Genomic DNA, 27525 nt, shown 5'->3' on the forward strand with positions numbered 1-27525 from the left:
ATGGTGTTCATTTCTAGGCTCCGGCTCACTTCTCCTCCTCTAACCAGTGAGGACAGTGGAGATGATATGAAACCAGGTTGGCAGACTCACAGGGGGACAGCACAGGCCACAGGTATCGAAGCTTCCAGAACGGAGATCAGTGACAAGAAGATGATTTCAGTTATAAAAAGGAGACGATCCCTTGGGAGTGTCTGAGGAGCCAAAGGAAATGTATAAGTCGACTTCAAGATTTTGTTAGGAATTAGTTGGTTCAGTCAACATCTCTGAGAAACGGGCACACACATTAAAAGGCATCTTACCAGTGGGAAAGAGAGAGCCATTTTCTAAGAGGCCAGAAGAATTAACTTTTGTTATAGGGTATGGTTCCCAGGAAGTGCAAGAACCTGCCACTTGAGTTTAAATAAGATTGCTTTAAAAAGACCATTTATATCATCAAGAAAACATGAATAATTTCTTCTCTTGAGAAACTTTTCTCCAGATTTTAGGCCCTGAGATACTGAGCATGATCTTAAAATACTGAGATACATCTAGTTATAAAGAATACTTTGAATAGGTTCATGTTCTTCAGAAAAAACATTTTTTTAAGAAAATGTGAATGACATAGCATAGACAATGGGAAAATTTAATCTCATCATCTGGGGACCGCCACAGTGAAGACTGGTGCATGTTTTCTTTGTTTATTCTCAATATTTATTTAATAAAAGGGAAACTCTCCTATTAGCTTATCGAGCCCAGCCACTAACTCTCATCAGCCTCCTAATATTTTTTTAGGAACATGAACATAGTATTAAATTTTGTTTTAAAAAAGGCATTAAGCCTTTGTTCTTCAGTTTTTAAGTAGAGGAGAAGTTACAGGAAATGACACATTTCTCAGGGTTTCTTACTGGAAGTTGAGTGGGGTGGGATTGGGTGTGTGTGAAGGCAAAGCACCCAAGTTGCCCGTGAGGCTTTCAGACTATCCATACCCTGAGTCAGCCTGATGCCCTCATTCTGTCCAGCCTGACCCCCCATCCAGGAAGGGGCACCAGGCTCTTCAGTGGGAGCTAAGATGTCAGGACAGGTCTGGTGGTCGCTTGAAGATGTCATTTGAAAATGTCACATATGTCAACTACTTGAACTCTTTCTCCAGTGGCCTGCAGCCAGGAAGCACTATAAAAATTTAGAGGTATATGAAGCTCTGTGGTTAACTTTTTACAATGGGGTGGGGATGGGCTATGTAGCCTCTGGCCCAGCTACTAAACCTTGCCCTCCTAGAATGAAAACAGCTGTGGACAATAAATAAATAAATGAGTAAATGAGCGTGGTTGCATTCTAATGAAGTTGAGTTAATGGACACTGAAATTTGAATTTTATACTTCTTAACCTACCATCAAATATTATTTTAAGCATTTAAGCATTTTAAAATCTATTCTTAGCTCATGGACCACAGAAGTAGGTGGTGGGCCAGATCAGGCCTGCAGGCTGTAGTAATTTGCTGACCCCTTGTATAAAGAACAAAAAATAAAATAAAACATGCCTATTCTTCTCTAGGAGTAAGATGAGTCCCATGTCTTATTTAGTTAAATTTTTGAAAAAAAATCCTTACCTAGGATATTTTTTCATTGCTTTTAGAGAGAGAGAGAAAGGGAGAGAGAGAAACCAGGATGGAACCCACAACCCTTTGGTTATGGGATGACATCCCAACCAACTGAGCCTTACTGGCCAGGGTATGTCTTATTTAGTTTTGCGTTCTCTGGAGGGAGATACAACTGACTGACGAGTGGAAACTGTGCATTTTCACCTTCTTCCACTGCTCATGGTCTGGATACAACATCTGGCAAGAATCAACTAGTCTTATTACTAGAATAACAGGAAACTAAAACAACAACAAAATATCCCCAAACCAAAACCATGGTATGCTGTTTGTGAGCCTGAAAGTCTCTAAGAAGATTCAGTTAGTTAGGCAGGTATATCATTACCTGAATCCTAATCTTACAATCAGTGGGACGATATCGAAACTCATAAAATCCTTGATGCACCGAGGTTACAGGACAACGATCTCCTAGAAACACTTCTTCTGGGCCCACCGGTAGATCATTATCAAACGCAGTTGACTTGAGTCTGGCCAGGAACAGAGAGGGGCTGCACCGCACATACACTGTTGCAAGGTAGAAAGGAGAAACTGGCAGATAGTCCAATGGTACCATGGAAAGTCAGGGAAGCTCAAGGCCGGTTAACAAAAAAGGCACACTCCTGTCCCTGCCCTCGGTAGAGGACAACAGATTTGAGAGGTGATCGTTATAGTCTTACCTGCCCCCTTGAAGCACTCACTTACCCTCCCGCCTCTAAGGATCATCCAGGTGATCCTACACGTGGATAAGCATTAACCCAAACAAGATCTTAGATGCCCCATTTCAGTTCTAAGTGGAAGACATCTCCACTGTGGCATTTATATTAGTAATTATGGGCAATGGTCAGCCAGGCCTCATTCCCAGCTTCAGCTCCTAAAAAGCACAATCTTTATTCTGATCCTGGTACCTCTGTTCAATTTCGGTATTTTCTGAAGCAATATAGACATTGGAGCAAACTAAAACTAATAAAGTTGGAATAGAAATCTAGTGATTATAGATAGGTTAACAGAGTACACTTTTCTAATACTTTTTTTCTTTTAGTACTAATTGTGACCTAGTAATTATATGCTGTAAAATATTGCTCTCTTCACATGAGAAGGGAAGGTCCATGAGAATGAAGATTTGGTTTGTTTATTTTTCATTGCTGCATTACTTAGAACCAAGAACAAGCCCACAATAAGCACTCAGTAAATATTTGTTAAGGAAATACACGAACAAAACTATTGCTCAGAAAGAGATACGCACTGGGCTGTGTTTTAGGAGACCTAAAACAGAGGGAAAACTTGGAGTTGTAATGAAGTCAAAATATCCTGATAAAAGGTGGAAAAATGTTTGTGACTTCAAGAAATATTATACCTCATCAACCAGAAGATAGTTGAAGCTATATTTTTAATTGAAGCATTAAAGTTTGCTAAAGACCCAGAAGCAGAATGGTGAAATATAGGTTCTGGCAGTTAAATCCCAGAGTAATTTGGAACTGCTGGCAATTCAGATAATAAATTGGAGAATCTGAGAAGGAATTTTGTGCTCTTTTAAAGGGCAGGCATAGAACCACTGGGAGCTTAACCTGTGGTGGGACTGATGAGCTTTTATGGGTAAACCATTCACTATACTAAAGCCATCATTAGCTGACAGTAATTTCTAACCACTGGAGAATCTTGGTACTAGAATCATGAGACTTAACATAAAACCATTGACCTGTCCATTCTTTCTTTTTGGCTCACATGTGGTGGATAGACTAGGCATTCTTCCTTTACACAGAGGGGAAGAGGGCATCTTGAGCATTAAGTCACTTGTTATTCTAGGCAGTGGAATTAAGAGTGCAAAGACCCTGGTTGGTGACTTCCAAAACCAGAGAGTGGCCAATGTGGTCAGAATGTAATGAACCACAGCAAGTATGGTATGGGGTAAATAGGATCTGATTTATGATTTGAGAAGCTTGTTCTGGTGGATAGGGGAAGAGTGGGAATGGAATTAGGGAGATCAGTTCTAAGAATATTAAATTAGACCAAGGCTGGCTATTGGAGGCTTGGACTTGAGAATTGTTGTAGAAGAGATGGTGAGAACCAGTGAGATTCTAGAAATATTTTGGATGCATGTGGATGTGGGGCTGGGGAAGAAAAAGTGATTAATTTGAAAGGAACCCAGATAGGCCCTGGCTGGGTAGCTCAGTTGGTTAGAGCACTGTTTCAATACCCTAAGATTGTGAGTTCAAGCGTTGGTCAGGGCATATACAAGAATCAACCAATGAATACATCAATGAGTGGAACAACAAATCAACATTTCTCTCTCTTCCCACTCCCTTCCTGTCTATAAAATCAACAAATAAAAAATAAAAAAAAACACCCTGAATAGATGATGCTGCTGTCAACTGAGATAAACAAAACTGGGAGAGGTGGGTTTGAGATACTTTTTAAGTGCAGGCATTTTATTTTAGATATAATAATTTAAAGATACATCTGGACATCCAAGTTAATATGCTGATAGCTAGTTAGAAGAGTTCAAATGAGATAATGCATTAGTATAAGATCTCAAAGAATTTGGCATATAGAAATTATGAACATGAACTTGTATTGTAGAGAAGAATTGGAGGGCCTTGCCAAATCTTCTGAGAGTTGATTTTGTCCATTTTGAGCATGTGCATAAGGTGACTTCACATTGAGTCCCAATTCCAGTTAGAAGTTACGAAGTCTCTTAATTTTTATCAAAATTCCATTGTGAAGTCATTTTTAATAATTGTTAAAAAGATAAATACTACATGATCTCACCTATAACAGGAACCTAATGAGCAAAACGAACAAGCAAAATAGAACCAGAGGCATGGAAACAAGGAACAAACTGATGGGGACAAGAGGCATGGAGGAGGGGGATAAGGAGGAAAGAAGCGGAAGGGCCTAGTTAAAGAACAAGTGTAAATGACCCATGGGCATGGACAACAGGCTGGTGATTGACTGTGGGAGTGGGGGTTGGGTGAAGCAGGGGAGAGCAACAGGGGGAAAACTGGAACAACTGGAATAGAACAACAATAAAAAATTTAAAAAATGAAATTATTTGGCCAAATTCTCAGAAATCCAGGTGTTAATAAGGTGTAGAGTGGGACCCAGAGGTCTACATATTTTAAAATGCACCCCAGATCTTCTCTATCCAAGAAGCCTTCAAAACCACTGAGTGATGTGGGACTTGCATTTGTCAGAATTCTGAATTAGTCTCTCCAGCGGTGAGAGTTCATTTCCTTTTCTTTAGAAATAGCACTAAGAATGTATGTCCAGAGGTCCTTAAGTGTGTATGTTGTCAGATAACAAATTCTGGAGGTGAACTAGACTCTGTATCTTGAAAATGTACTGGGACATAATAACTCTCTTGGCTCCGTTGTCAGGATATTTGTTACAAATAATCCCAATCACTTGACATCTTGCTTTACAAGGCTAAAAACATAAAGGTCCCCATGAAATAGCTTATAATCTAGAGTCAAGCTTTGATACATGCACATATATTGTGAATGCATTTCTCTCTTAAAGGTTTATTGCCCAACATCATTCTTCATAGCTGAAGCCAAGATAACCTTTCCATCTTGGATATATGGAAACCTGCTCTCTAATCGACCAACCCCACTTTTCTCACAGGATGAGAAGCCATCCTTAAAGGGGAGGGGATATTGTGAAGCAAAGGAAGCTACTAGGGGTGAAGCCAGGCGGAAAGACGAGGTATTTCAACTGCAACCACCCAAAGCTGATCGTGTAGCTCAGACCCTTCGTTATTAGCAAAGAAGTAGCAGACTGAAACGTTCAGATTTGGAAAGTCAAAGAAGTAGCCTCATTCTTGATCATCAACTTTCCACCACCTCCCTGAGTGCTCTGTAAATACCTGGTTGTTCTCCGGAGCAAGTCCAAATCAGAGAAAAAAGGAGGTACAGCTCTCCTAACACTGGAAAAGCCTTCATCTGGCCAGAGCCCAAGGCAACATTCACTCAGGGAACCGGGAGCTGTGAGAGGACCACCTGCCTTTTGTTGTAACTGAAGTCTGTCAGGTGTCCACAATAATCTACCACCTTGGACAGCCTGAGGAGGACCGTTACTCGTTGTAAGAAAGCCTCCTAAAAGTTAGCATTTTATTAATACAAGTGCTGGAGAATAAGGTGAATAGAGTGAAATGTATTATTTGAATACTTCCATAGAAACCATCTTCTTTGGCGTCAAGGTTGTGTTGGTGAATCCATCACTTTTAAATGTGTGTTGAGTGAATATAGGTGTCTGGTCATTGGGAGGAAATCTGAAAAGCACAGAAGAGGATCATCTTTATTGCTGATGACTCTGAACCTATAGAGGAGTTCTTGCAGGCTTTTTTTTTCTTTTAACATTTCTGAGTACATTTCTTGGTGCTGGTGGTAGGATGGTACTGAAGTGAGGCGCTTTAAGAAACACTACATTTTCTGTACATCCCCAAAGCAAACCTCTGAGTACAATTGGGACCCAGAAAACCAGTTTTATCTACTCCCAATAGTGCCAGTAGGAAAACCTGTCAAAAGCTCATTCTTTATTTTTGCATGTTACAAAATATTTAGCGCTAAAGTGAAATTCCTTTTCACTCAGAAATCTTAAATAAGATTTTTTCAGAACTTACTAAGAAAAAAACCTGAGATCATCATTTGATTCATGTGCAGCATGTATTTTTTAAATTTTTAATTTTTAAAAATTGTTGTTCAAATACAGTTTTCTTCCTTTCACCCTCACCCCAGCCCAGCACCCCAGCCTTCTCCACCTCCCTTCTGTTTCCACCCCCTTTGTTATTTGTCCATATGTCCTTTATACTTCTTCCTACAAACCCTTCACTGTTTTCCCCTGAAATTCCCTCCCCTCTCCCCCTGGGCAGTGTGTATTTTTATTTTTATTTTTTTATTTTTAAATATATTTTATTGATTATACCATTACAGTTGTTCTATTCCCCCCCTTCAATCCCTTCCACCCGCACCCTCCCTCCCCCACCATTCTGCCCCCCTTAGTTTATAACCACGTATCTCAAGTTCTTTGGATTCTATATTTCCCCACTATTCTCGCCCTCCCCCCTATCTATTTTCTACCTACTGTCTATGCTATTTTCTGTGCCTTCTCACCCCTTCTCCCCCTCCCACCCCCCTGTTGCTAACCCTCCATGTGTTCTTCATTTCTATGGTTCCACTCCTGATCTAGCTGTCCTCTTGGTTTGCTTTTGTTTTAGGTGTGGTTGTTAATAGCTGTGTGTTTGCTGTCCTTTCACTGTTCATATTTTTCATCTTCTTTTTCTTATATAAGTCCCTTTAGCATTTCATATAATAAGGGCTTGGTAATGATGAACTCCTTGAACTTGACCTTATCTGAGAAGCACTTTATCTGCCCTTCCATTCTAAATGAAAGTTTTGCTGGATAAAGCAATCTTGGCTGTAGGTCTTTGGATTTCATGACTTGGAATACTTCTTTCCAGCCCCTTCTTGCCTGTAAGGTCTCTTTTGAGAAATCCGCTGACAGTCTGATGGGTACTCCTTTGTAGGTGACTGTCCCCTTATCCCTTGCTGCTTCTAGGATTCTCTCCTTCATTTTGGTCTTGGCTAATGTAATTATGATGTGCCTTGGTGTGTTCCTTCTTGGGTCCAACTTCTTTGGGACTCTCTGAGCTTCCTGGATTTCCTGGAAGTCTATTTCCTTTGCCAGACTGGGGAAGTTCTCCTTTATTATTTGTTCAAATACGTTTTCCACTCGTGGCTGTTTCTTTCCCCCTTCTGGTACCCCTATAATTCGGATGTTGGAACGTTTAAAGATGTCCTGGAGGTTCCTAAGCCTCTCCTCATTTTTTTGAATTCTCATTTCTTCATTCCTTTCTGGTGGGATGTTTTGTTCTTCCTTCTGGTCCATTCCATTGATTTGAGTCCCCGTTTCCTTTCCATCACTATTGGTTTCCTGTGCATCTCCCTTCATTTCAATTAGTTTAGCCTTCATATGTTCCTCTAATTTGTGACTTTGTTCCTCTAATTTGTGACTATAATCTACCAGTTCTGTGAGCATCCTGATAAATAGTGTCCTGAATTGTGCTTCTGAGAGGCTGGCAATCTGTTGGTCGCTGAGAGTTATTGGCTCTTGGACTTTGAGTTCTTCTTGTGCCATCTTTCGGGTTGTTCGTGCCTGTTCCATAGCAGGATCAGAGCCCTAAAATGTTCACTAGAACAGGGCAACTCAGTTGCTGGGTTGTGACGTTGTATGTGGGGGCGGGGTCAAAGAGCGACAATGGCTCTCACTGGTATTGCAGGGCAACTAAGTCGCTGGGTTGTGACGCTGTATGTGGGGGCGGGGTCAAAGAGGGACTATGGCGTCCTGTCCACCGCCTGCCGCCACGGCCCTCACCGGTGCCGCAGTTGCTGCCGTCACCTGGCCCACGTGTTTCGTCCCACTGCTCGCGAGTGTGCCACCGCCATCAGCCCTCGCCCCCTGGGGCCTGCGTGGTCTGTCTCACTGTGCGCGAATATGCGCCCGCGGTCTGCCCCGCACCCCAACTGGCTCTCGTCTGCCTGCGCGCCTGGGTCGGGGGCCCTGTCCTGCCCGACCCTGCTCGCTGCTGGCTCCGCCCCTCTTACCATCCCCGTTGAACGGTTAGATGTAGTCAGACTTCCGTATAATTCAATTTTCTGTCCTTTGGTTGTGTCTTTGTTTCTCCAAATCTTTGTTTTATTCAAACTTGGTTGTGGGAGAAGGCACAGTGTTTCCACCTATGCCTCCATCTTGGCGGAAGCCCAGTGTGTATTTTTAGAATACCAAATTCTTTGCTAGAGATAAAGGACTCTACAGTGATTTTTTATTATTATATTTTATTGACTATGCTATTATAGTTCCAATTTTCCCCCCTTTGACCCTGTCAACCCAGCTCCCCCAACTCCCACAGGCAATCCCCCTTGCATTGTTCGTGTCCATGGGCCATGTGTACAAGTTCTTTGTCGGTTCCATTTCCTGTGAATTTTTCCTCTGTTGCTTTCCTCCATTCAACTCAATGTCTGATGGTTCTGAGTAATGGTTATTCTATAATTTACTTGTACTTTTGATGTGGTTGTGCACAGCAAGCCATGTCCACCTGTGCTGTCATCTTGACCAGCAGTCTACAGTGACCGTCAAACTTCTGCATGCGCCAGAATCAATTAAGCACTTGCTGTTACCAGAGTTCCTGAGACAGGGTCTGAAGTGGGACCCAAGAATCTCTAACACTAATGATTTCCTAGGTAAAGGTGAAACTGTTGGCCCTTGATTCGTACTTTGAGAAACATGATTGTCTAAAATTAAAAAGTAGAGGTCTCTTTTTATGTAGATGAATAATACATGTTATCATTATTTTGTAAGAAGGGTATAGTTATTAATTTTTCATTATGTGTGGAAATGAAGGGGCACAGAAGTCCTGTGGGTACCTTCAGGACCGTTACCTTTTTTACATAGTCCGACTCATTGCCTTACCTAATGACACCCTCAAGGCTTGGAGCGAGGTCTGTTTACCTTTGCACTTGTATGCAAAAAGAGGCAAGTTAAAGAAACAGGAATTTAAAAAAACCCCATGAATTGACAGTTGTTTCTTTTTTAGACTTTTCTGCATTTTCCAGGTATATTTTGGGGTCTGTGAGATGATTATAGATTGTACCCGTGTGAAACTAGAAAGTTTTGTTAATTTCATTTTTAATATGTATAGGAAACACTAATTAATAAGGGTCACAATTAACCCTTATTCATGGAGATCATGTTGCTAAAAAAGGCAGTGCCGTGTGATACCAGACCTCATGAATACAGGTCCTGCTCTCAGACACGCACGTATCACATTTAATCGTTTATAACTACATGTATGCCCACTTCCTTACCAATCTGGGAAGCTGATATTTACAAACAAATTAACTTATGAAAGTGATTGCTAGTTTATATCTTACATCTATCTACCTGGTCAACTTTCTTAGAAGGGTAGTCTTTTTGTGTTAAAGATGGAGGTGTGAGTGATGAGCTTAGTTGCTCGCATTTATAAATTGTCAATTTTAATTACATAATATTTTATTCTACTCTAAAATACTCTTGAACCTACCTCCTTTTCTTGATTTCCCTCATTATAATTCAGGCAGACGCTCATCATTTCTGGCTGGACTAGTGTAATTCATCTAAATATTTTCTCAGAGCCCCATCTGTGGATGAGCAGCCGAGTCTGGAAGTCAGGACTGCGGCTCCCCTTTTTTCCTCTTTGGGGGCATATCCTGGATGACCCTGGGTGAGTTGCTACTTCCTTACTGATGACCATTGATGGGAGGATGCTGGCCATCTTTCTGTTCCTTGGACAGGTCGAATTCTTCCTTCAGTCAGGAATGCTCTTCAAATGGACATTTGCACTGATGAGTCTTATCTTGCATGTCTTGCTTTATGTCTCCTCCCCAGGAGGACCTGCTTTCAGCTCCCTATCCACACTAGCCATCCTTCCCATATCATTGTCATTTTCTTTGCTGAATCTCTTAAACTAAACAGATAACGTAACCTGGGGTTGGGTGTTTTCTAATTCTGACTCCGCCACTAGAGGGCAGCATCTGCAAAGGTAGAGATTTGTTCACTGCTGCATTCTCTCACTGCCAGGAAGGAGAAGCAGGTAGGACAAGGATGTCCTAATGGGAGGAAATGGGAGATAAAAGGCCCATTAAATCTGAGAACCCTCAGACTATGTTTTCAGGAGAAAAGATGATGGGAGCACATCAATTACCCAGCGATATGAACCATGCCCAAGGAGGCTGATTGAGACTACCCATTCTCAGTTTTTAGGAAAGAACAATCAAACCTAAGCAACTTGCCAGGAAGCCCCTATCTTATGGTCATCAAGAAACCAGTCTTTCAAAGTACTATCAGCCAAAGTTCACTCATACCTGGGTCTTGCCCAGAACGTGTCCAAATTAAAGATGCATAGAACATAACTTCACAAAGCCTTCCTTTATGCTAGATTGCAGTTAAGAACACCTGAAGCAACTGGACGTTGAGAGGATCTGACAAGTTTGAAATGGGCTTATACCTAATGCCCCACTTAGTATATGATTACTTGAGACTTTGGGGAGCCCAGAGAAAGCCCTCAACACACTCCTGAGGTCTGAAGTGCAGGGTATTATTGTGTGAACCAACGGAAGCATTTTGTGAGTCATCTTTGGAATATCTTTAAGACTTCTGAAGTACGGTTTCCAAAGCGTGCTCCCCAGGGTACCAGCATCAGCATCATCTGGGAACTTGTCAGAAATGTATATTCTTGGGCCCTACCCCTGGGAGTGGGAGCCCAGCAGTCTGTGTTTTAACAGGCTCCCCAGGTGAATCTGCTGCATGGTGAGTGTCAAGAGGCACTTCACTTGCAGGGGCTGCCCATGTGAGGTAGTTCTTGGGGTGCTGAGTTGCTAATTATTCACTGTTAGAGTTAATTTTTCAGATTTGAAGTCTCTCTTCTAGGTAAACCTAGAAGAACTAGCTTCATCTACTTCCGATTTTAGACAAAAATCAAACCTAGGTAGACATGCTTTTTAAAGAGATTTTGAAGGGTCAGGTTAATCCCATATTATTATTAGCCAGTGCAAGACCCTTCTCTTGATTTAATTGACCAGTCCTTCCTCCATCATAGGCAATTGTATAATGTATTTAGTGACTATCTTTTACAAAAATTGATTAACTAATTTATTTTATTTTTTCCATCACCATTGACCCCCACCACCATACTCTCTTCCACCCTCACCCCGCCCCGCCATCACCACACTGTTGTCCACGTGCATCAGCAGTGACTGTTTTTTGAGTCCAATGTGTGCTGTTGTTTTGTGGGAGCGAATCTTTAATTACTTTAAATGGCATTATTTGAGATACTTTATTCTTTCTCACAAACTTTTCCCTTGCTGTTCCCTCTGTCTAAATATCCATATAGCTACTTGCTCACTTTCTTCAAAACCATCTTCTCTTTGAGTCCTTCCTACCCTATCTAAAAATTCACACACATCAACATTTTATATACTCCCTTTCTTCTTTATTTTGCCTTCTTATCACTGAACACATACTATATATTTTACTTTTCTTATGGATTAGGATGTGAGGTGAAGAAAGGAAGAGATTTTTGTCTTTTTTTAAAGAAAAATAATCTATTCCTTAGGCATAAACCAATATTTTGCTCATAGTGATCTCTCAATATATACTTGTAACTGAATGCCAAGTCACAGATGTTCCTAATTCAAATACAATTTTGTATAGAAAAACATTCACTTTCCTGAGTGAAGTCAGTTGATGGAACGGGGTAGTCTTGCAGTGCACCTGGCCTGGGCCTCTTGAAATGTACAAGTCCTAGACACTAGCTATTTTTGTATCTATCTGTCTACATCCATCCACACACATTTGTGTGTGTGTGTGTGTGAGGAGGCTGATTTTACAGTCTTGGTTTGTGCGCATTATTTTTGTAGCTCTCGCTGTTGGGGGTTTGGATTGCTTGAATGGCTCTTGTTTACTAAAACGTTGTTAAGATCTGTAAAAATAAAATAAAAGATCGGTATAAGTAAAGGTGGTGTGAGGAGAGGGTAGGTAAATGCTACTAGCAGTGGGAAAATCATAATATTGGCAAAGAGAGTTTCACAGCTGGCCTAGTATCAGGCACTCTGGCACGGAGAACACAGAGGAGGCTATGCAGGAGTGTTGCTTTAAATTGGTTGCTAATGTTGCAGAGCCCAGGAAGCACCTGAGCTGAACCCTGTGCTCTCCATTCCTGTACACGCACAGCCTAAGAGAGGCGACTGGAGTAATGGGTCAGCGAACGTCAAAGCAAAGCAGCTTTCTTTACCTGTAAGGCAAAACGGTGGTCCCAAGAAATAACGAGCAGATGCAGGCTGCAAAAGCTGATTTCTCAACACCTGAGCCCTACCTGGTGCCGTGTGCCGAGTCTTGGTCTTGCCCTTGGGCAGACTGAGTCATCGAAGACAGATGCATGTGGCAAAGTCAATGACTGCATTTTCATTTCCTTAATGATTTTGACTCTGCATCAGAGGAGATGAAGGCTTCTGTGCTACAAAGGTTTTTCCTCCTTGTTTCTGTGATTTGGTCTGCTTTGGCTCTATTACCTGATATGAATGAGAGAACATAGAAGAGTAGTTGTGGTTTATACAGTGTGACGGCCTTTGAAAAACTGTCGTACAAATAGTTCCTTTACGGCTTTCTGAAACAGGCTTTCCCTTGGTTGTAAACTAGTAGCTGGTTTGATGGGCCGGTTCTGCATCTCCAATCAGGTTCGTGGTTTCATCCCTGTGTGGCTGCCACCTTGACCTTCCTGTACGATCATCCAGTACAGTGATTCCAACATATTACTTTCATGTTTTATGAACAAGTCAGAAGGGCCTTAAGTTTTACGAGGGTCTCCTTCATCTTTGTCCTTCTCCTAGTACTTAGACCCACGCTTGTTATTAGGACACAGGAAATAAATTCAGTCAAACTTAACCCAGCGTCAGTTGCTGAGGCTGGGCTTTAGGACTGAGAAGACATGGGCTTTCTTAATTCTGACTGTGGCGACTGAAGGTTGTAGTGGACAATAAAGAGAATGATGGTAGTCTCAGGGTTTTGCCTCCACACTTAGGCTTTCTGCAGGTTGAAATTTCTCTGCCGTCTATTCAATATTTGCTGAATTATGTTGAGAGAGGTCCTTGAGTTCTCTGTGCCTAAGTTGAACCATCCGCTCTCATCCTTCTCTGATGGGCTCATGGTGAGGCTGCAATAAGATAACACATTTAAAGCATTTTCAACAGTGCCAGTCACATAGTATATCTTCAGAAGTAAGTCGTTTTCATAGTTTCCTTCATCTATTTGAGAAGGAATCTTTAGTTTGCTCCAGTATGCCCACCTACCAATATCGGAGTTAATGTTGAGTAGTAGCAATATTGGTGCATTTCAGTCACCTTTAAAGTGTTTTAATTCTGCAAAGAAGAACATCAGTAAGTGTATTCAAGATGCTTTTTTTCTCCCCCTAGAAACCTATGGAGGCCGTGCCCTTGACTTTGCTAAAACCAATGCTATGGCTTCATTCTCCAGGCTTGCACATCATTTCGGCCGAGTACAACTGAAAGCTAAGGGATTTCTCCTTCTGATAATCCTCAGAGCTGCGTAACTGTGGAAACCTTGAACAAATCTTATACACGTGTGCTTATTTTCCAGTAGAGGATGCTTCCAACCCTACTGTTACCTTTGAGTTTGATGTTTTTGCATACTAGGATTTTAACTGCTGTTATGTCACCCTCCTTCCTCTGTTCCTGAGTATAGTCAACTTCTTCATTATCATTCTATGAGACCTGTGTCGGGTCCTAGGTGATTGGACTTGGATGGGTAATTGTGGTACAGAAAAAAAAATTGTCCACATCCTAATCCCTGTGACTGTGTTACCATATATGACAAAAGGACTTCTGCAGGTGTGATTAAATTGAAGCTCTTGAGATGGGACCGTTACCTTGGATTATCTTGGTGGGTCTAATGTAGTAAAAGCAAGGTGGAAGAGAGGATCATAGGAACAAGGGAGAGTGATCAGATATGATGATGGAAGTAAAGATTGGAGTGATGGGACCACAAGGGAGGGGGCCACAGCCAAGGGATGTGGGGGGCCTTTAGAAGACAAGAAGAAAACAGGTTCTCCCCTAGAGTAATCCAAAGGAATGCAGCCCTGCCGGCACCTTGACATTAGCCATAGGAGACTCATTTTGGTCTGTACCTGCTTCTCTTTCTGTAATACAAACAGTATCTTCGATAATTACATCCATGGTCCATCAATTTTATACTACTAACTTACTTTCTACCTAAATACTCCCAATTGGCCGAAGAAAGTAAACCAAGAGCTTTCCTTTTGGGGGTTTATAGTTGTCTCTGCTGATGATTCTTTCAGCCAAACCCACAGAAATGAAAAAGTGACCATCTCCTGATTTCAAATATGCATGATTTAGGCTGCTCAGCCTACTCGGCAACACCTGAGAATCACCTAGTGAACACAGTTTCCTACAAGTGAGCATCTGTTGGAAGTGTAGTGTGTCATGCCAATCTCCCAGGTGACTTAAATAGGCCGTTCACGCAGACACAAAGGTCAAAAAGCACTTTTTGCCTGATACACCTCTCTGAACTTCAGTGTTTGGGAACTTAGGAGAGTCTCAGCTTCTGGGAGGTTGGTACTATAAGCAAACCCCATGGATTATTCAAATAAGTAGGAAAATAAAGGCAGCTGAGCATGGGAGACCATATAAAATCACTTAAGCCAGTTACCCCTTCCTATTTCCTGAGAAGCCCCGTGCAGCGGGTCTGCCGAGATGGAGGTCTCTGTGACTTTAGAGGTCTTCTTTCTCCTTGCTGCTTCGATGTGGCCTTGTGCTAACAACATGTATGGTAAATGCCCAGTTTTAGAGAAGGCACCCTTGGAGGGGCTACTCATAATGATGGCTTTCCACTTAGGCACTCTCCCCTCTGCGAAACCCGATCTTACAATTTGCTAGAAGAGAAATATTTTAGACCAACTAGACTTGAGTCCGTTTGTTGAGGACATTTTCTCTTTCTGCCCAAGTGCCTGAGCTCTTTCTTTTTCTTTTGTTGTGGTCTTCTCTCTCTTTCTTGATCTTCATTTGCAGGTGCCTCAGAAATAGTCCTTGGCTCTATGTGTCCGTCTGTATTTTCAAGCCCACAGCCAGTTGCAATACAATTGGTTGTATTGTATTGTAAGATACTTGGTTGTATCTTAACTGACCTTCTTACTTCCAGACTCTTAATATTTCTCTTGGTGATGATACTGCTCTATTCTTCTTTTTTAAGTATATTTTATTGATTATGCTATTACAGTTGTCCTATCTTTTTCTCCCCTTTACTCCCTTCCACCCAGCATGCCCCCTCCTACCCGCATTCCTCCCCCCACTTAGTTCATGTCAATGGATCATACATATAAATTCTTTGGCCTCTCCATTTCCCATACTGTTCTTAACCTCCCCCTGTCTATTTTGTATCTACCATTTATGCTTCTTTTTTTTTTTAAATTTTATTTATTTATCTTTAGAGGGGAAGGGAAGGAGAGAAGTATCAATGTATGGTTGCCTTTTGTGCGTCCCCTGCTGGTAGTTAGCCTGCAAGGAACCAGCATGCAACCCAGGCATGTGCCCTGACTGGGAATCAAACTGCGATTGTGTGGTTTGCCGGCTTGCGCTCAATCCACTGAGCTACACCAGCCAGGGCTAGGCTTCTTATCCTCTTTAACTTTTCCCCCATTCTCTCCCCTCCCTGCTGATAACCCTCATGTGATCTTCCTTTCTGTGACTCTGTTCCTATTCTAGTTGTTTGCTTAGTGTTTTTTGTTTGTTTGTTTTTTAGGTTCAGTTGTTGATAGTTGCGAGTTTGTTGTCACTATACTGTTCATATTTTTCATCATCTTCTCTTTCTTAGATAAGTCTCTTTAACATTTCATATGATAAGGGCATGATGATGATGAGCTCCTTTAACTTGACCTTCTCTGGGAAGCACTTCATTTGCCCCTTTATTCTAAATGATAGCTTTACTGGATAGAATAATCTTGGATGTAGGTCCTTGCTTTTCATGCCTTGGAATACTTCTTACCAGCCCCTTCTTGCCTGCAAGGTTTCTTTTGAGAAATCAGCTGACAGTCCGATGGGAACTCCTTTGTATCTAACTCCTTTTCTCTGGCTGCTTTTAAGATTCTTTTCATGAGGGAATGAAGAGAGGGAACAATGCTGCTTGCTTGGCTCTCTGACTTTTAGTCACTTCCCCCATTACCCACAAGCAAATTGGGCCCTTCTGGTGCCGATCCCCAGGTGGGTGGGTTTGTGTATGTGCTGGGACTCTGTGGGTCTCTCCAGTGAACTCTCCTGTGAGGCTAGGAGTTTCACCCACTGCTGCAACTTCCACAAATTTTTACAGCCAGAGGTTTTGAGGCTTTATTTTCCCAAACTGGCAGCCTGGGTTGTGCGGTCTGTCTTGGTCCCTTGTTGTTCCTTCTGGTTTATCTGCACACAAATGTGGGACTGGCCAGTCCTCCAATGGCTGCCTTGCCATGGGTCATCTCTGCCCCAGCTGCCTGTCTCCACCCCTCTTGCCAGTCTGGATGAATGTTTCTTCTTGAACTCCTTGGTTATCAGATATCCATACAGTTTGACTTTCTGTGAGTTCTGGTTGTTTTTTGTTTTTAAATTTGTTGTTGTCCTTCTTTTGGTTGTGTAAAGAGACATAATGTATCTACCTATACCTCCATCTTGGCCAGAAGTCCTATTGTTTTTTAAAAATACTGTCTGAACTTCACTCATGTCAGATTCATGAATGGCTCTGCAAAGATAGGAAGATAAAGCTAAATCAATATCTGGTCTGTCCATAAGCTGATTCCAATATTTTTCTGTTTTATCTGGAATATTTTCTTGTGTGTGGGGGTGTGTGTATATGTGCGTTTTGCATATGCTTTCCAGCTTCAAGGCCTGACTAAGCATTAACCACTCTAAGATAGTATTTTAATATTATGTTTTGTGTTTATGTTTTTAGAAGATCACTTATACGTGTATGTTTCCTTCTGTTTGCAGTGGGTCATTTTTGTGTGGAACTGATGTATAATTTTTTTTTGTAAAGGCTACATCATATTTTCCAACTGCCCAGTGCATGGGAGACACAGAACAGATCCTTTGCATGTTCTTGTGACAAGCTACATCTCCATAAATTCCTGTCAATAGGACTGATTATGTTCTAAAATTTATTTTTCAAAAAATTTATTTTTAAATTTCAATTGACATATAATATTATATTAGTTTTAGGTGTATAACATAGTAATTAGACATTTATATAAATTATGAGGTGATGACCGAGTAAGTTTAGTACCATTCTGACACCACACAGTTATTACAGTTTTATTGACTATAGTCCCCATGCTATACTTTACATTCCCATAAGTGTTTTTTTAACTGAGCAATTTGTAATTCTTTTTTTGAAATAAAAATTTTAATTACTCAAAATATTAAAGTCAAGATTCTTTACCTCTATTTCTTTTTTCACATTTAATTTTTTAAAGTTATTTAATTATTGTTCAAGTACAGTTTTCTGTCTTTTACTCCCATCCCAGCCCACCCCCACCCCAGTGCTCCCCACCTCCCTCCCATTCCTCCCCCACACCTTAGTTTTTGTCCATGTGTCCTTTATACTTGTTCCTGTGAATCCTTCCCCTCTTTCCCCTGAAATTCCCTCCCCTCTCCCCTCTGGACCCTGTCCCCCTGTTCTCTATTTCAGTATCTTTGGTTTTCTTTTGCTTGCTTGTTTGTTTTGTTGTTTAGCTTCCTGTTAAAGGTGAGATCATATGGTATCTGTCTTTCACCGCCTGGCTTATTTCACTCAGCATAATGCTTTCCAGTTCCATCCATGCTGTTGCAAAGGGTAGGAGCTCCTTCTTTCTTTCTGCTGCATACAATTCCATTGTGTAAATGTACCATAGTTTTTTGATCCATTCATTTACTGACGGGCGCCTAGGTTGCTTCCAACTCTTGGCCATTGTAAATTGTGCTGCTATGAACATTGAGGTGCATAGGTTCTTTTGGATTGGTGTTTCAGGGTTCTTAGGATATACTCCTAACAGTGAAATTGCTGGGTCAAAAGGCATATTCATTTTTTAGTTCTCTTAGAAAATTCCATACTGTTTTTCATAGTGGTTGTACAAGTCTGCAATACTGCCAACAATGAACTAGGGTCCCCTTTTCCCCACAACCTCTCCGACATTTGTTGTTTGTTGCTTTGTTTATGATGGCCATTCTGACCGGTGTAAAGTGGTATCTCATTGTGGTTTTAATTTGCATCTCTCTGATAGCTAGTGATATCGAGCATCTTTTCATGTGTCTCTGGATCTTCTGTATGTCCTCCTTGGAGAAGTGTCTGTTCAAGCCTTTGCCCATTTTTTAATCGGGTTGCTTGTATTCTTTGAGTGGAGTCGAATGAGTTCTTTGTATATTTTGGAGGTTAAACCTTTGTCTGAGGTATCATTGGCAAATATGTTTTCCCAAACAGTTGCTTCTCTTTTTATCTTGATACTGTTTTCCTTAGCCATGCAGAAGCTTTTAATTTTGATGAGATCCCATTTGTTTATTCTTTCCTTTATATCCCTTGCTCTAGGGGACGTGTCAGTAAAAATATTGCTGCATGGAATATCTGAGATTTTCTTGCCAATGCTCTCCTCTAGGGCTTTAATGGTTTCACGGCTTATATTTAAGTCTTTTATCCACCTTGAATTTATTTTGGTGTATGGTGTAAGTTGGTGCTCAAGTTTCATTTTTTTGCATGTAGCTGTCCAGTTCTCCCAACACCATTTGTTGAAAAGGCTGTCTTTACTCCATTTTATGTTATTGCCCCCTTTGTTGAATATTAATTGACTATAGAGATTTGGGTTTATTTCCGGGCTCTCTGTTCTATTCCATTGGTCTATGTGCCTGTTTTTGTGCCAGTGTCAGGCTGTTTTGATTACAGTGGCCTTGTAATACAGTTTGGTATCAGGTATTGTGATCCCTCCTACTTTGTTCTTCTTTCTCAAAATTGCAGCTGCTATTTGGGGTTGCTTATGTTTCCATATAAATTTTTGAAGTGTTTGTTCTATGCCTGTGAAGCATGTCATTGGTACTTTAATAGGTATTGCATTGAATCTGTAAATTGCTTTGGGTAGTATGGACATTTTGATGATGTTAATTCTTCCAATCCATGAACACACTTATATGTTTCCATTTGTTTGTGTCTTCCTTGATTTCTTTCTTCAGTGTTGTGTAGTTTTCTGCATACAGGTCTTTTACCTCCTTGGTTAGATTTATTCCCAGATATTTTATTTTTATTTTTGCTATATTGAATGGGATTTTTTTCTTGATTTCTGCTTCTGCTGATTTATCATTGGTATACAAAAATGCCTTTGATTTCTGGATATTGACTTTGTATCCCGCTGTTTTGCCAAATTCATTTATTAGGTCAAGCAGTTTTTTTGGTATAGTCTATAGGATTTTCCACACACACTATCATGTCATCTGCAAACAGTGACAGTTTTGTTTCCTCCTTTCCAACTTGGATGCCTTTTATTTCCTTTTCTTGTCTGACTGCTGTGGCTAAAACTTCCAATACTATATTGAGTAGAAATGGTGAAAGTGAACAACCTTGTCTTGTTCCTGATCTTAGTGGAAAAGATTTTAGTTTTTGCCTATTGAGTATGATGTTGGCTTTAGGTCTCTCATATATGGCCTTTATGATATTGAGGAATGCTCCCTCTATTCCCACTTTGTGAGTGTTTTTATCATAAATGGGTGTCTTACTTTATCAAAAGCTTTTTCTGCATCTATTGATGTGATCATGTGATTTTTGTCTTTGCTTTTGTTTATGTGATGTATTACATTTACTGATTTGCGAATATTGAACCATCCTTGCATTCCTGGGATGAATCCCACTTGGTCATGATGAATGATCTTTTTAATGTATTGTTGGGTGCAGTTTGCCAATATTTTGTTGAGGATTTTAGCGTCTATGTTCATCAGCGTTATTGGCCTGAAGTTTTCTTTCTTTGTTGCATCTTTATCTGGTATTGGGATTAGGATGATGCTGGCTTCATAAAAAGAGTTTGGGATTCCTCCATCATTTTGGATTTTTTGGAATAGCCTGTACAGACATTTCTCCAAGGAGGACATACAGAAGGTCCAGACACACATGAAAAGATGCTCAATATCGCTAGCTATCAGAGAGATGCAAATTAAAACCACAATGAGATACCACTTTACACCGGTCAGAATGGCCATCATAAACAAAGCAACAAACAAGTGTTGGAGAGGTTGTGGAGAAGAGGGGATTGCAGACTGGTACAACCACTGTGGAAAACAGTATGGAATTTTCTCAGAAAACTAAAAATGGACCTGCCTTTTGACCCAGCAATTCCACTGCTGGGATTTTACTCTAAGAACCCTAAAACACCAATCCAAAAGAATCTATGCACCTCAATGTTCATAGCAGCACAATTTACAATGGCCAAAACCTGCCAGCAACCTAGGCGCCCGTCAGTAAATGAATGGATCAAAAAAAAAATATGGTATGTAAACACAATGGAATTGTATGCAGCAGAAAGAAAGAAGGAGCTCCTACCCTTTGCAACAGCATGGATGGAACTGGAAAGCATTATGCTGAGTGAAATAAGCCAGGCGGTGAAAGACAGATACCATATGATCTCACCTTTAACAGGAAGCTAAACAACAAAACAAACAAGCAAGCAAAAGAAAACCAAAGATACTGAAATAGAGAACAGGGGGACAGGGTCCAGAGGGGAGAGGGGAGGGAATTTCAGGGAAAAGAGGGGAAGGATTTACAGGAACAAGTATAAAGGACACATGGACAAAAACTAAGGGTGGTGAAAATGGGAGGGAGGTGGGGAGCACTGGGGTGGGGGTGGGCTGGGATGGGAGTAAAAGACAGAAAACTGTACTTGAACAATAATTAAATAAAAAATTAGAAAAAAAAGAACACCAAAAAAAACCATATTGTGGAAAACATCATAATGTTTTAAGTTATTTGGAAATATTTTCATTTCTTAGAGGATGGGGTCATTAAATTCTATAAAAGATAAAAAATTAATTCTAAAGCTAACAAATCTTTGTTTTCTTCTCTCAACAATAGAAAGACCTATAAAATTTAACTCTGGTTGATGCCTGTCTGGAATACGAAGTCAGACTCTAGCACACTTTTACTTCTTCCAGAGGAAAAACAAATCCATTAGAATCAGTATTAGAAATAGTAATTATTATGAATTTACCAAAGATTTCAGTGTAGAAAATAATGGGTTTTACATGAGAAATTTTCTGAAATTTTCATGCTCGACTTTCATCTGTAATTAAACTATTTCCCATTGTTTCTGGTTCAGGCTACTCTAGATGTGGCTTCTACTAATACCACACCCTTTGTCCTTCTTCTCCTTTAAAATATTTCTGGGAATATACGACTCCTTTTCCAATGCACTATAACTCATTTCTCTCCCTCGTGTGTAGTCCAGAAAATATTACCCTCTTTGGAATCTAATTTCTTTAAGAGGGTGGAGCTGTATATTTATGGTGGTGCTTCTTCTTGTGTGTGGATTTTCTTCCCTGTGAAACTACTGAAATGTAATTATTTGGGGATATAACTGTATATATTTTAGGAAATAATGGTAATGTGAAAACCTTTTCTATATTATAAGCTGTGTTTGCCTTTCACTGATAGATTCATGATCAATTGATTATCTTTTATTTATTACAAAGGTTAGAACTGAATAACTTCTAGCACTTATTTAAGATAACTACACATCTGACACTTTGTCTCATGATTCTTTCTGTAGTGAAAGTAGCTTGTTCTCTGGACTGGATGATGGTCCAAGTTGTCCCAAATACTTACAGTGGACATCAGTATATACTGGCTGAGGAATTATACCTGGGGTCAGGCTGTCCTGCGACTCGGATTGAAACATATGTGTATCATTTTGTATATCTCATTTCTGATTGCGGTATCAGGACACAGGTGAGACTAGTGATTATTTGTAAAAACAATTTATAAATACTTTTTCAGACCTTTATGGCTGGTGCAAAAATTGTGGGTTTTTTTTTAGGTTTTATTTACTTATTTTTAGAGAAAAGGGAAGGGAGAGAGAAAGAGAGGGAGAGAGACACCAATGTGTGGTTGCCTCTTGAGTGCCCCCTACCTGGGGCCCAGCTCATAACCCAGGCATGTGCTCTGACTGGGAGTTGAACTGGCAACACTTTGGTTCACAGGCTGGCTTGGCACTCAACCCGCACAGCCACAGCAGCCAGGGCTAAAATTGTTTTTTAAGAACAAGTTTTGCTCCTGCTTATAATGATTTATGAATAGATAACAACACAGTTTCTACTTACCAATCAATGAATATGGGCCATCTATGTGCACATGACCTTGTAACACAGATTCACAGACTGGAAGGGAACTGACCTTAAGTTATCTTCAGGCTACTATTGAATTTCACTACAGCTTAGCAGACAGTTTTAAATTTCATTGAAAGCTCCTAATATGGAAGGTACCCAGTCCTGGGCCAGTTTATCATATTCAACCTTATGTCATTTGAACCTGCCCGTGTTCTATGAGGACATGTATCAATATGGGGAGTAGATTTTCACTGGAATAAAATCTGTCAACTATTTGGTAGCACAAATCAACTGCATTGTTATCTTGACATGTTATTTTTTAAAACAGACTTTCAAATTTAAACACTGTGTAGTCATACTACAAAAATATTTCATGCCAATTACTAATGATGGCAGTCATTTGTGAATAAGGTCTTGTCTCTGCTTTGGAAAGATGGGAACTGGAGCTTTGGAAGGTGCTTTAAAAATTGGCCTGGGGATACATGGCTGGTTGGTGATAGTTTAGAAGCCAACCAGGATGGTTATCCTTCAAAGCTGATGCTTTGAACCACTCTATTATTTGACCTGCAAAGTATCTTTCTCAAAAGAACTGTTGAAAACCTTTTCAATAATAAATCACAAAGGTGGCTCTAAGTGGCAGTTTAGGTAACTTCAAGGTACTATTCAGATTCCCCCTGCCCCAGACACTTTAAATCCACTCATCCAGCTAACAATTTCTTCTTCCCAGTGCGTTGTCAGAACTTTGCAGTTTCCTAAAAGTGAAAATAACCATTTCTGTGAAGTTGAATGCTTTCTGCTTCCTGTTCATATCTGTGTATGACTCCTCTCCCACAATAAATACCTTCTACTTAATCTTTGTGCTCTCCTAGGTTGTGTCAGAGCATATTCTCCTCTTGCAAAGTGAGCTGTACTATAACCCGAGCGATCTACATTGCCATTGCCAAATGATTCCTCTGCAGTGTTCCACCTTTAGGTGAGTCCAATAGCTCAGACAGTTCTGTAGAGGCATATATTTTGAAGACTATCTGATTCACCCATAAGCCTGTCTCTCAACAAACACTAAATTAGCATTTATGAAAATATTTTAATGGCTACTCTCATCCTTTGTAACCATTTAGAATCAAAACATATGGAATCTAGAGGAACTAAGTTATTTCACAGTAACTGAACTACAAAGCACAGTCATTAAATATGCAGTCACCTTAGTAAGTAAAAGAATCAAGCATGATATTACCTTTCAAAGCTATTTTCATAATATATCTTCTGATACTTGTGCACGTTAGGAGAGTAAATAGCTAAAAAATTGGGAATTTTCATTTCATTTCATTTCATTTATTTATTTATTTTTAAAAGATTTTATTTATTTATTTTTAGAGGGGAAGGAAAGGAGAGAAGGATAGAAATATCAATGTGTGGTTGCCTCTCGTGCATTCCCTGCTGGGAACTGGCCTGCAACCCAGGCATGTGCCTTGACTGGGAATTGAACTGCAACCCTTTGGTTCCCAGGCCCGCGCTCAGTCCACTGAGCTACACCAGCCAGGGCTCAATTTTTCATTTTAATACTAAGTCACAGAGGTACATGAAAGGAAGAGCTTATCAGCCTAATAATTAAATGTACTTTGCTTGCAGTTTTGTAAAACTGAGACACTGAATCCTAAAAGGACCGACATTGAACTTTGAGACCAGTGGAATGGTATCCTGGTAGACTTTGACCATTTCAGTGAAATATCTGCACTGAGTGGCATAAACTTGAATGACAAATCTGGAAACCACCTGAAAACCACAGGAGAATTCTGTCCTTGCTTAATATATAAAAATAGTTGACACCAAAGCAAAGAATTTGGAGCTCAGAGCTAATGTGCAGTATCCTTTAGCATGATCAGAGTATTATTGGGGGGAGTAAGAAAGTAAGAAAGAATTGTTTTTGCTATGGTAAAATATATACAAAATGCCTAAAATGGTACATTTTATATTAAGTTTAAAATTTAGTGGCATTAAGCTCATTCACACTGTTGAAAGCCTCTGACCTTCCCGTTAATTGGGCAAAACAAAGGCTGAGTGGTTCAGCACCACACACACACAGCAATGGGTCAGGTGAAGCTTTTGACAGTTTTTGTTTGCCATTCTTAGGACCTATTTGTCTAAGTCTGGACACTTTGGCATTCTGCTAATGCAGGCATTATGTCCCCTTCCTCCAGGAGGTACAGGTCCTGTTCTGCACTGCCAAAACAACAAACTGATAGGGACGATGCTGTTCAAAAGTGGCGAAAATGAAAAGAACTTGGCTCCAAGGTCAGCCTCAGAAAGACTTGGTGCCAAGCACGTGCACACTCGCTGCTTTCTGTTTTTCCTTTCTTTAGGAAACCAGTGTGGCTTACACCAGTCTCAACAGAAGAAATAAAATTGGATCCCAGTCCTTTCATTGCTGACTTCAAGGCAATGCCAGAAGAGTTAAGATAACTATGTGCTGATTAAACTGACTTCCTCCTTAGGAAAAAAAGAAAATGTGAAATTGACGTCTTGAATTTTGTTGGAAAGTTTGCTGGGGCTTTTTTTGGTACAAAAAGTAATTGCTGTAAACCTTTCCTTGGGTATCTTGATAAAAAAAAATTAATTCAATGATGGTTCTGATTCAATGAAGGTGCATTTTTATTTTATTTTAATTTAATTTTAAAAAAGATTTTATTTATTTATCTCTAGAGGGGAAGGGAAGGAGAGAGGGAGAGAAATATCAATGTATGGTTGCTTCTCGTGAGTCCCCTGATGGGAACTGGCCTGCAACCCAGGCATGTGCCCTGATTGGGAATCAAACCGCAATCGTGTGGTTCGCTGGCCCATGCTCAATCCACTGAGCTACACCAGCCAGGCCTGAAGGTGCATTTTTAAATAGTATTATTTATTAGGGGTATGCCTCATTAATCTTATGTTAACTATGTGGTACTTGGTATTACCCATTTAAATTCCATTTCCTGTTCTATATATTAATTCAGCCATATGTCCTCAATGACAATAGTTTGATCTATTTGATATGAACCTCTAAAATTATTGTATTTTTTTAGTAAGAATATAAAATAGAGACAAGTGTGTACATGTGCCAGAGACTAAAATTTGTACAGAAGTTAAAATTAAATATACTAACTCCCAGGAGACATAAAGTCTTTTTATGTGAGAATGCTTTAACTTGGGTATGCTTTCCTAATTAATCAGTAAAGCTGAGTCTTAAAAATAATTTTCACCATATTTAAGTAATTATTGCGGGAGAAATAGAATCTAAGTTCTAGAATTTAAGGACTACACTCCTCACTGAAATTTGATGCCAGATTGTCCTTTCTTTCTGATATGACCCTTCTATACTTGAAATAATTGACAGGGTGAGATGCTCAAGCATCGCATCATCCTGACACATAAGAGCAATTCATTACATGATCACCTATCGCCAGTTATTTGTGCTATCTTCTTTTCACTCAGGAGGCAGTCTGCCCAATAATATACCAAAAAAAATTAACTTCTGACTTTGGGAATATTTCTTATATTCAATTAGTTACTGATATATACATTTTGGGTGCTACATCCTTTGTGGAACAAATTTTGTTAAGATATTTTTCATTAAGTTTTTTTGGTCAAGACTTTACTTATTTATTTTGAGAGAGGAAGGGAGAAAGAAAGAGAGGGAGTGAAATATCAATATGTGGTTGCCTTTTACATGCTCCCAACTGGGGACCTGGCCCACGACCTGGGCATATGCCCTGACTGGAAATTGAACAAGCAACCCTTTGGTTTTCAGGCCTGAGCTACATCAGCCAGAGCTCATTACATTTTTTTAAAAGATTTTATTTATTAATTTTTAGAGACGGAGTAAGGGAGGGAGAAAGAGAGGGAGAGAAACATCACTGTGCAGTTGCCTGTTGTACACCCCCTACCTGGAGCCTGGCTACAACCCAGGCATGTGCCCTGACTGGGAATCAAACTGGCAATCCTTTGGTTCAGAGGCCCATGCTCAATCTACTGAGGTACATCAGCCAGGGCTTCTTTGTGGGGGGGTATCTGCCCAAAGAGTTCCTCGCCTCCACCCAGCCACCAGGGATGAGAATAAGTCTACCAAGACATGATCTGCTTGGGGAGGAAAAGTGGCCTATTTCCCAAAGGAGAAGGGCTAGGAGCCTGTTCCTCAATGGGCTTTTCTTGGGTTTAATTTGCATAGGAATACGGGGTGTATTTGTAAAGCTCATCAATCATTGTCAGGCAATAATGATCAAACAATAGATAACATTCAAAGAACTCTGAAGGCTTATTTTGAGCCAGGGTCAGAGGGCCATAAAACTTTGGGGAACAAACTCATTTCATGCTTGGACCCTTATCATTTAAATTGAGGGTTTTAGCAAAGTAGGTTTCATAGGATTTTATGCATTCTTTCTTAGGCCTGATTGCCCAAGGGAACCCATTCTTTCCAGAACAGGGCCACACCCATCTCCAGCATTGTTTCAGGCTCAAGGCATTTTTTCAGGCTTAAGTCAGGTAGGGGAAGTAAGGCAGCCAAAGAGATTAGGAGACTTCTTGCAGATAGAATGAGGACTCAGGCTATGTCAAAGCTGAGGAGTGGGAGTCTATCACCCCCTTTTTCTATAGCCCCCACCCCCAAGTCCTTCCCTGAGGGCCCCTTTGTGACCATGCCTGTTTTAAGTCATCCCTCCCTTGAGGAATCTTACCTGTCATTGGCTAACTGGTCAGGCTTGGGGCCAAGTTGGGTGAAGTAAAGGGGGCAGAGGCGGTACCCCTGCCAGGGAGATAAGCTTTGTTTCCTTAGTGGCTTCTGGTCCCAAGATCTCTCACTCAGCCTTAGCCATGGCGGGGGTTATAGCTTCTGAAACCAGGCAGGACAGTTCCCAGCATTCATTAAGCTTTAAAAATAGTTTAACATGCTACTGCCTTATATTCAATAAAATGTTGTTTGTGGCTACTTACTTGTCAAAGAATTTAAACATTTCCATAATGGATACA

At 40.4% G+C, this 27525-nt stretch overlaps 1 protein-coding gene across 1 annotated transcript; it reads left to right on the forward strand.

Moving 5' to 3' along the window:
* On the forward strand, positions 1 to 25096 carry LOC118996932 (oocyte-secreted protein 2). The gene is made up of 4 exons (XM_037060596.1): positions 1 to 112; positions 21972 to 22150; positions 23397 to 23500; positions 24888 to 25096. The coding sequence occupies exons 1-4, from the start codon at positions 1 to 3 to the stop codon at positions 24985 to 24987; spliced, it is 495 nt and encodes a 164-aa protein (XP_036916491.1). The 3' UTR covers positions 24988 to 25096.
* The last annotated feature ends 2429 nt before the right edge of the window (positions 25097 to 27525 follow it).

Source organism: Sturnira hondurensis, unplaced genomic scaffold (genome assembly GCF_014824575.4).
Source record: "Sturnira hondurensis isolate 20B ecotype Veracruz unplaced genomic scaffold, ASM1482457v3 Scaffold0011880, whole genome shotgun sequence".
Lineage (NCBI taxonomy): Eukaryota > Metazoa > Chordata > Mammalia > Chiroptera > Phyllostomidae > Sturnira > Sturnira hondurensis.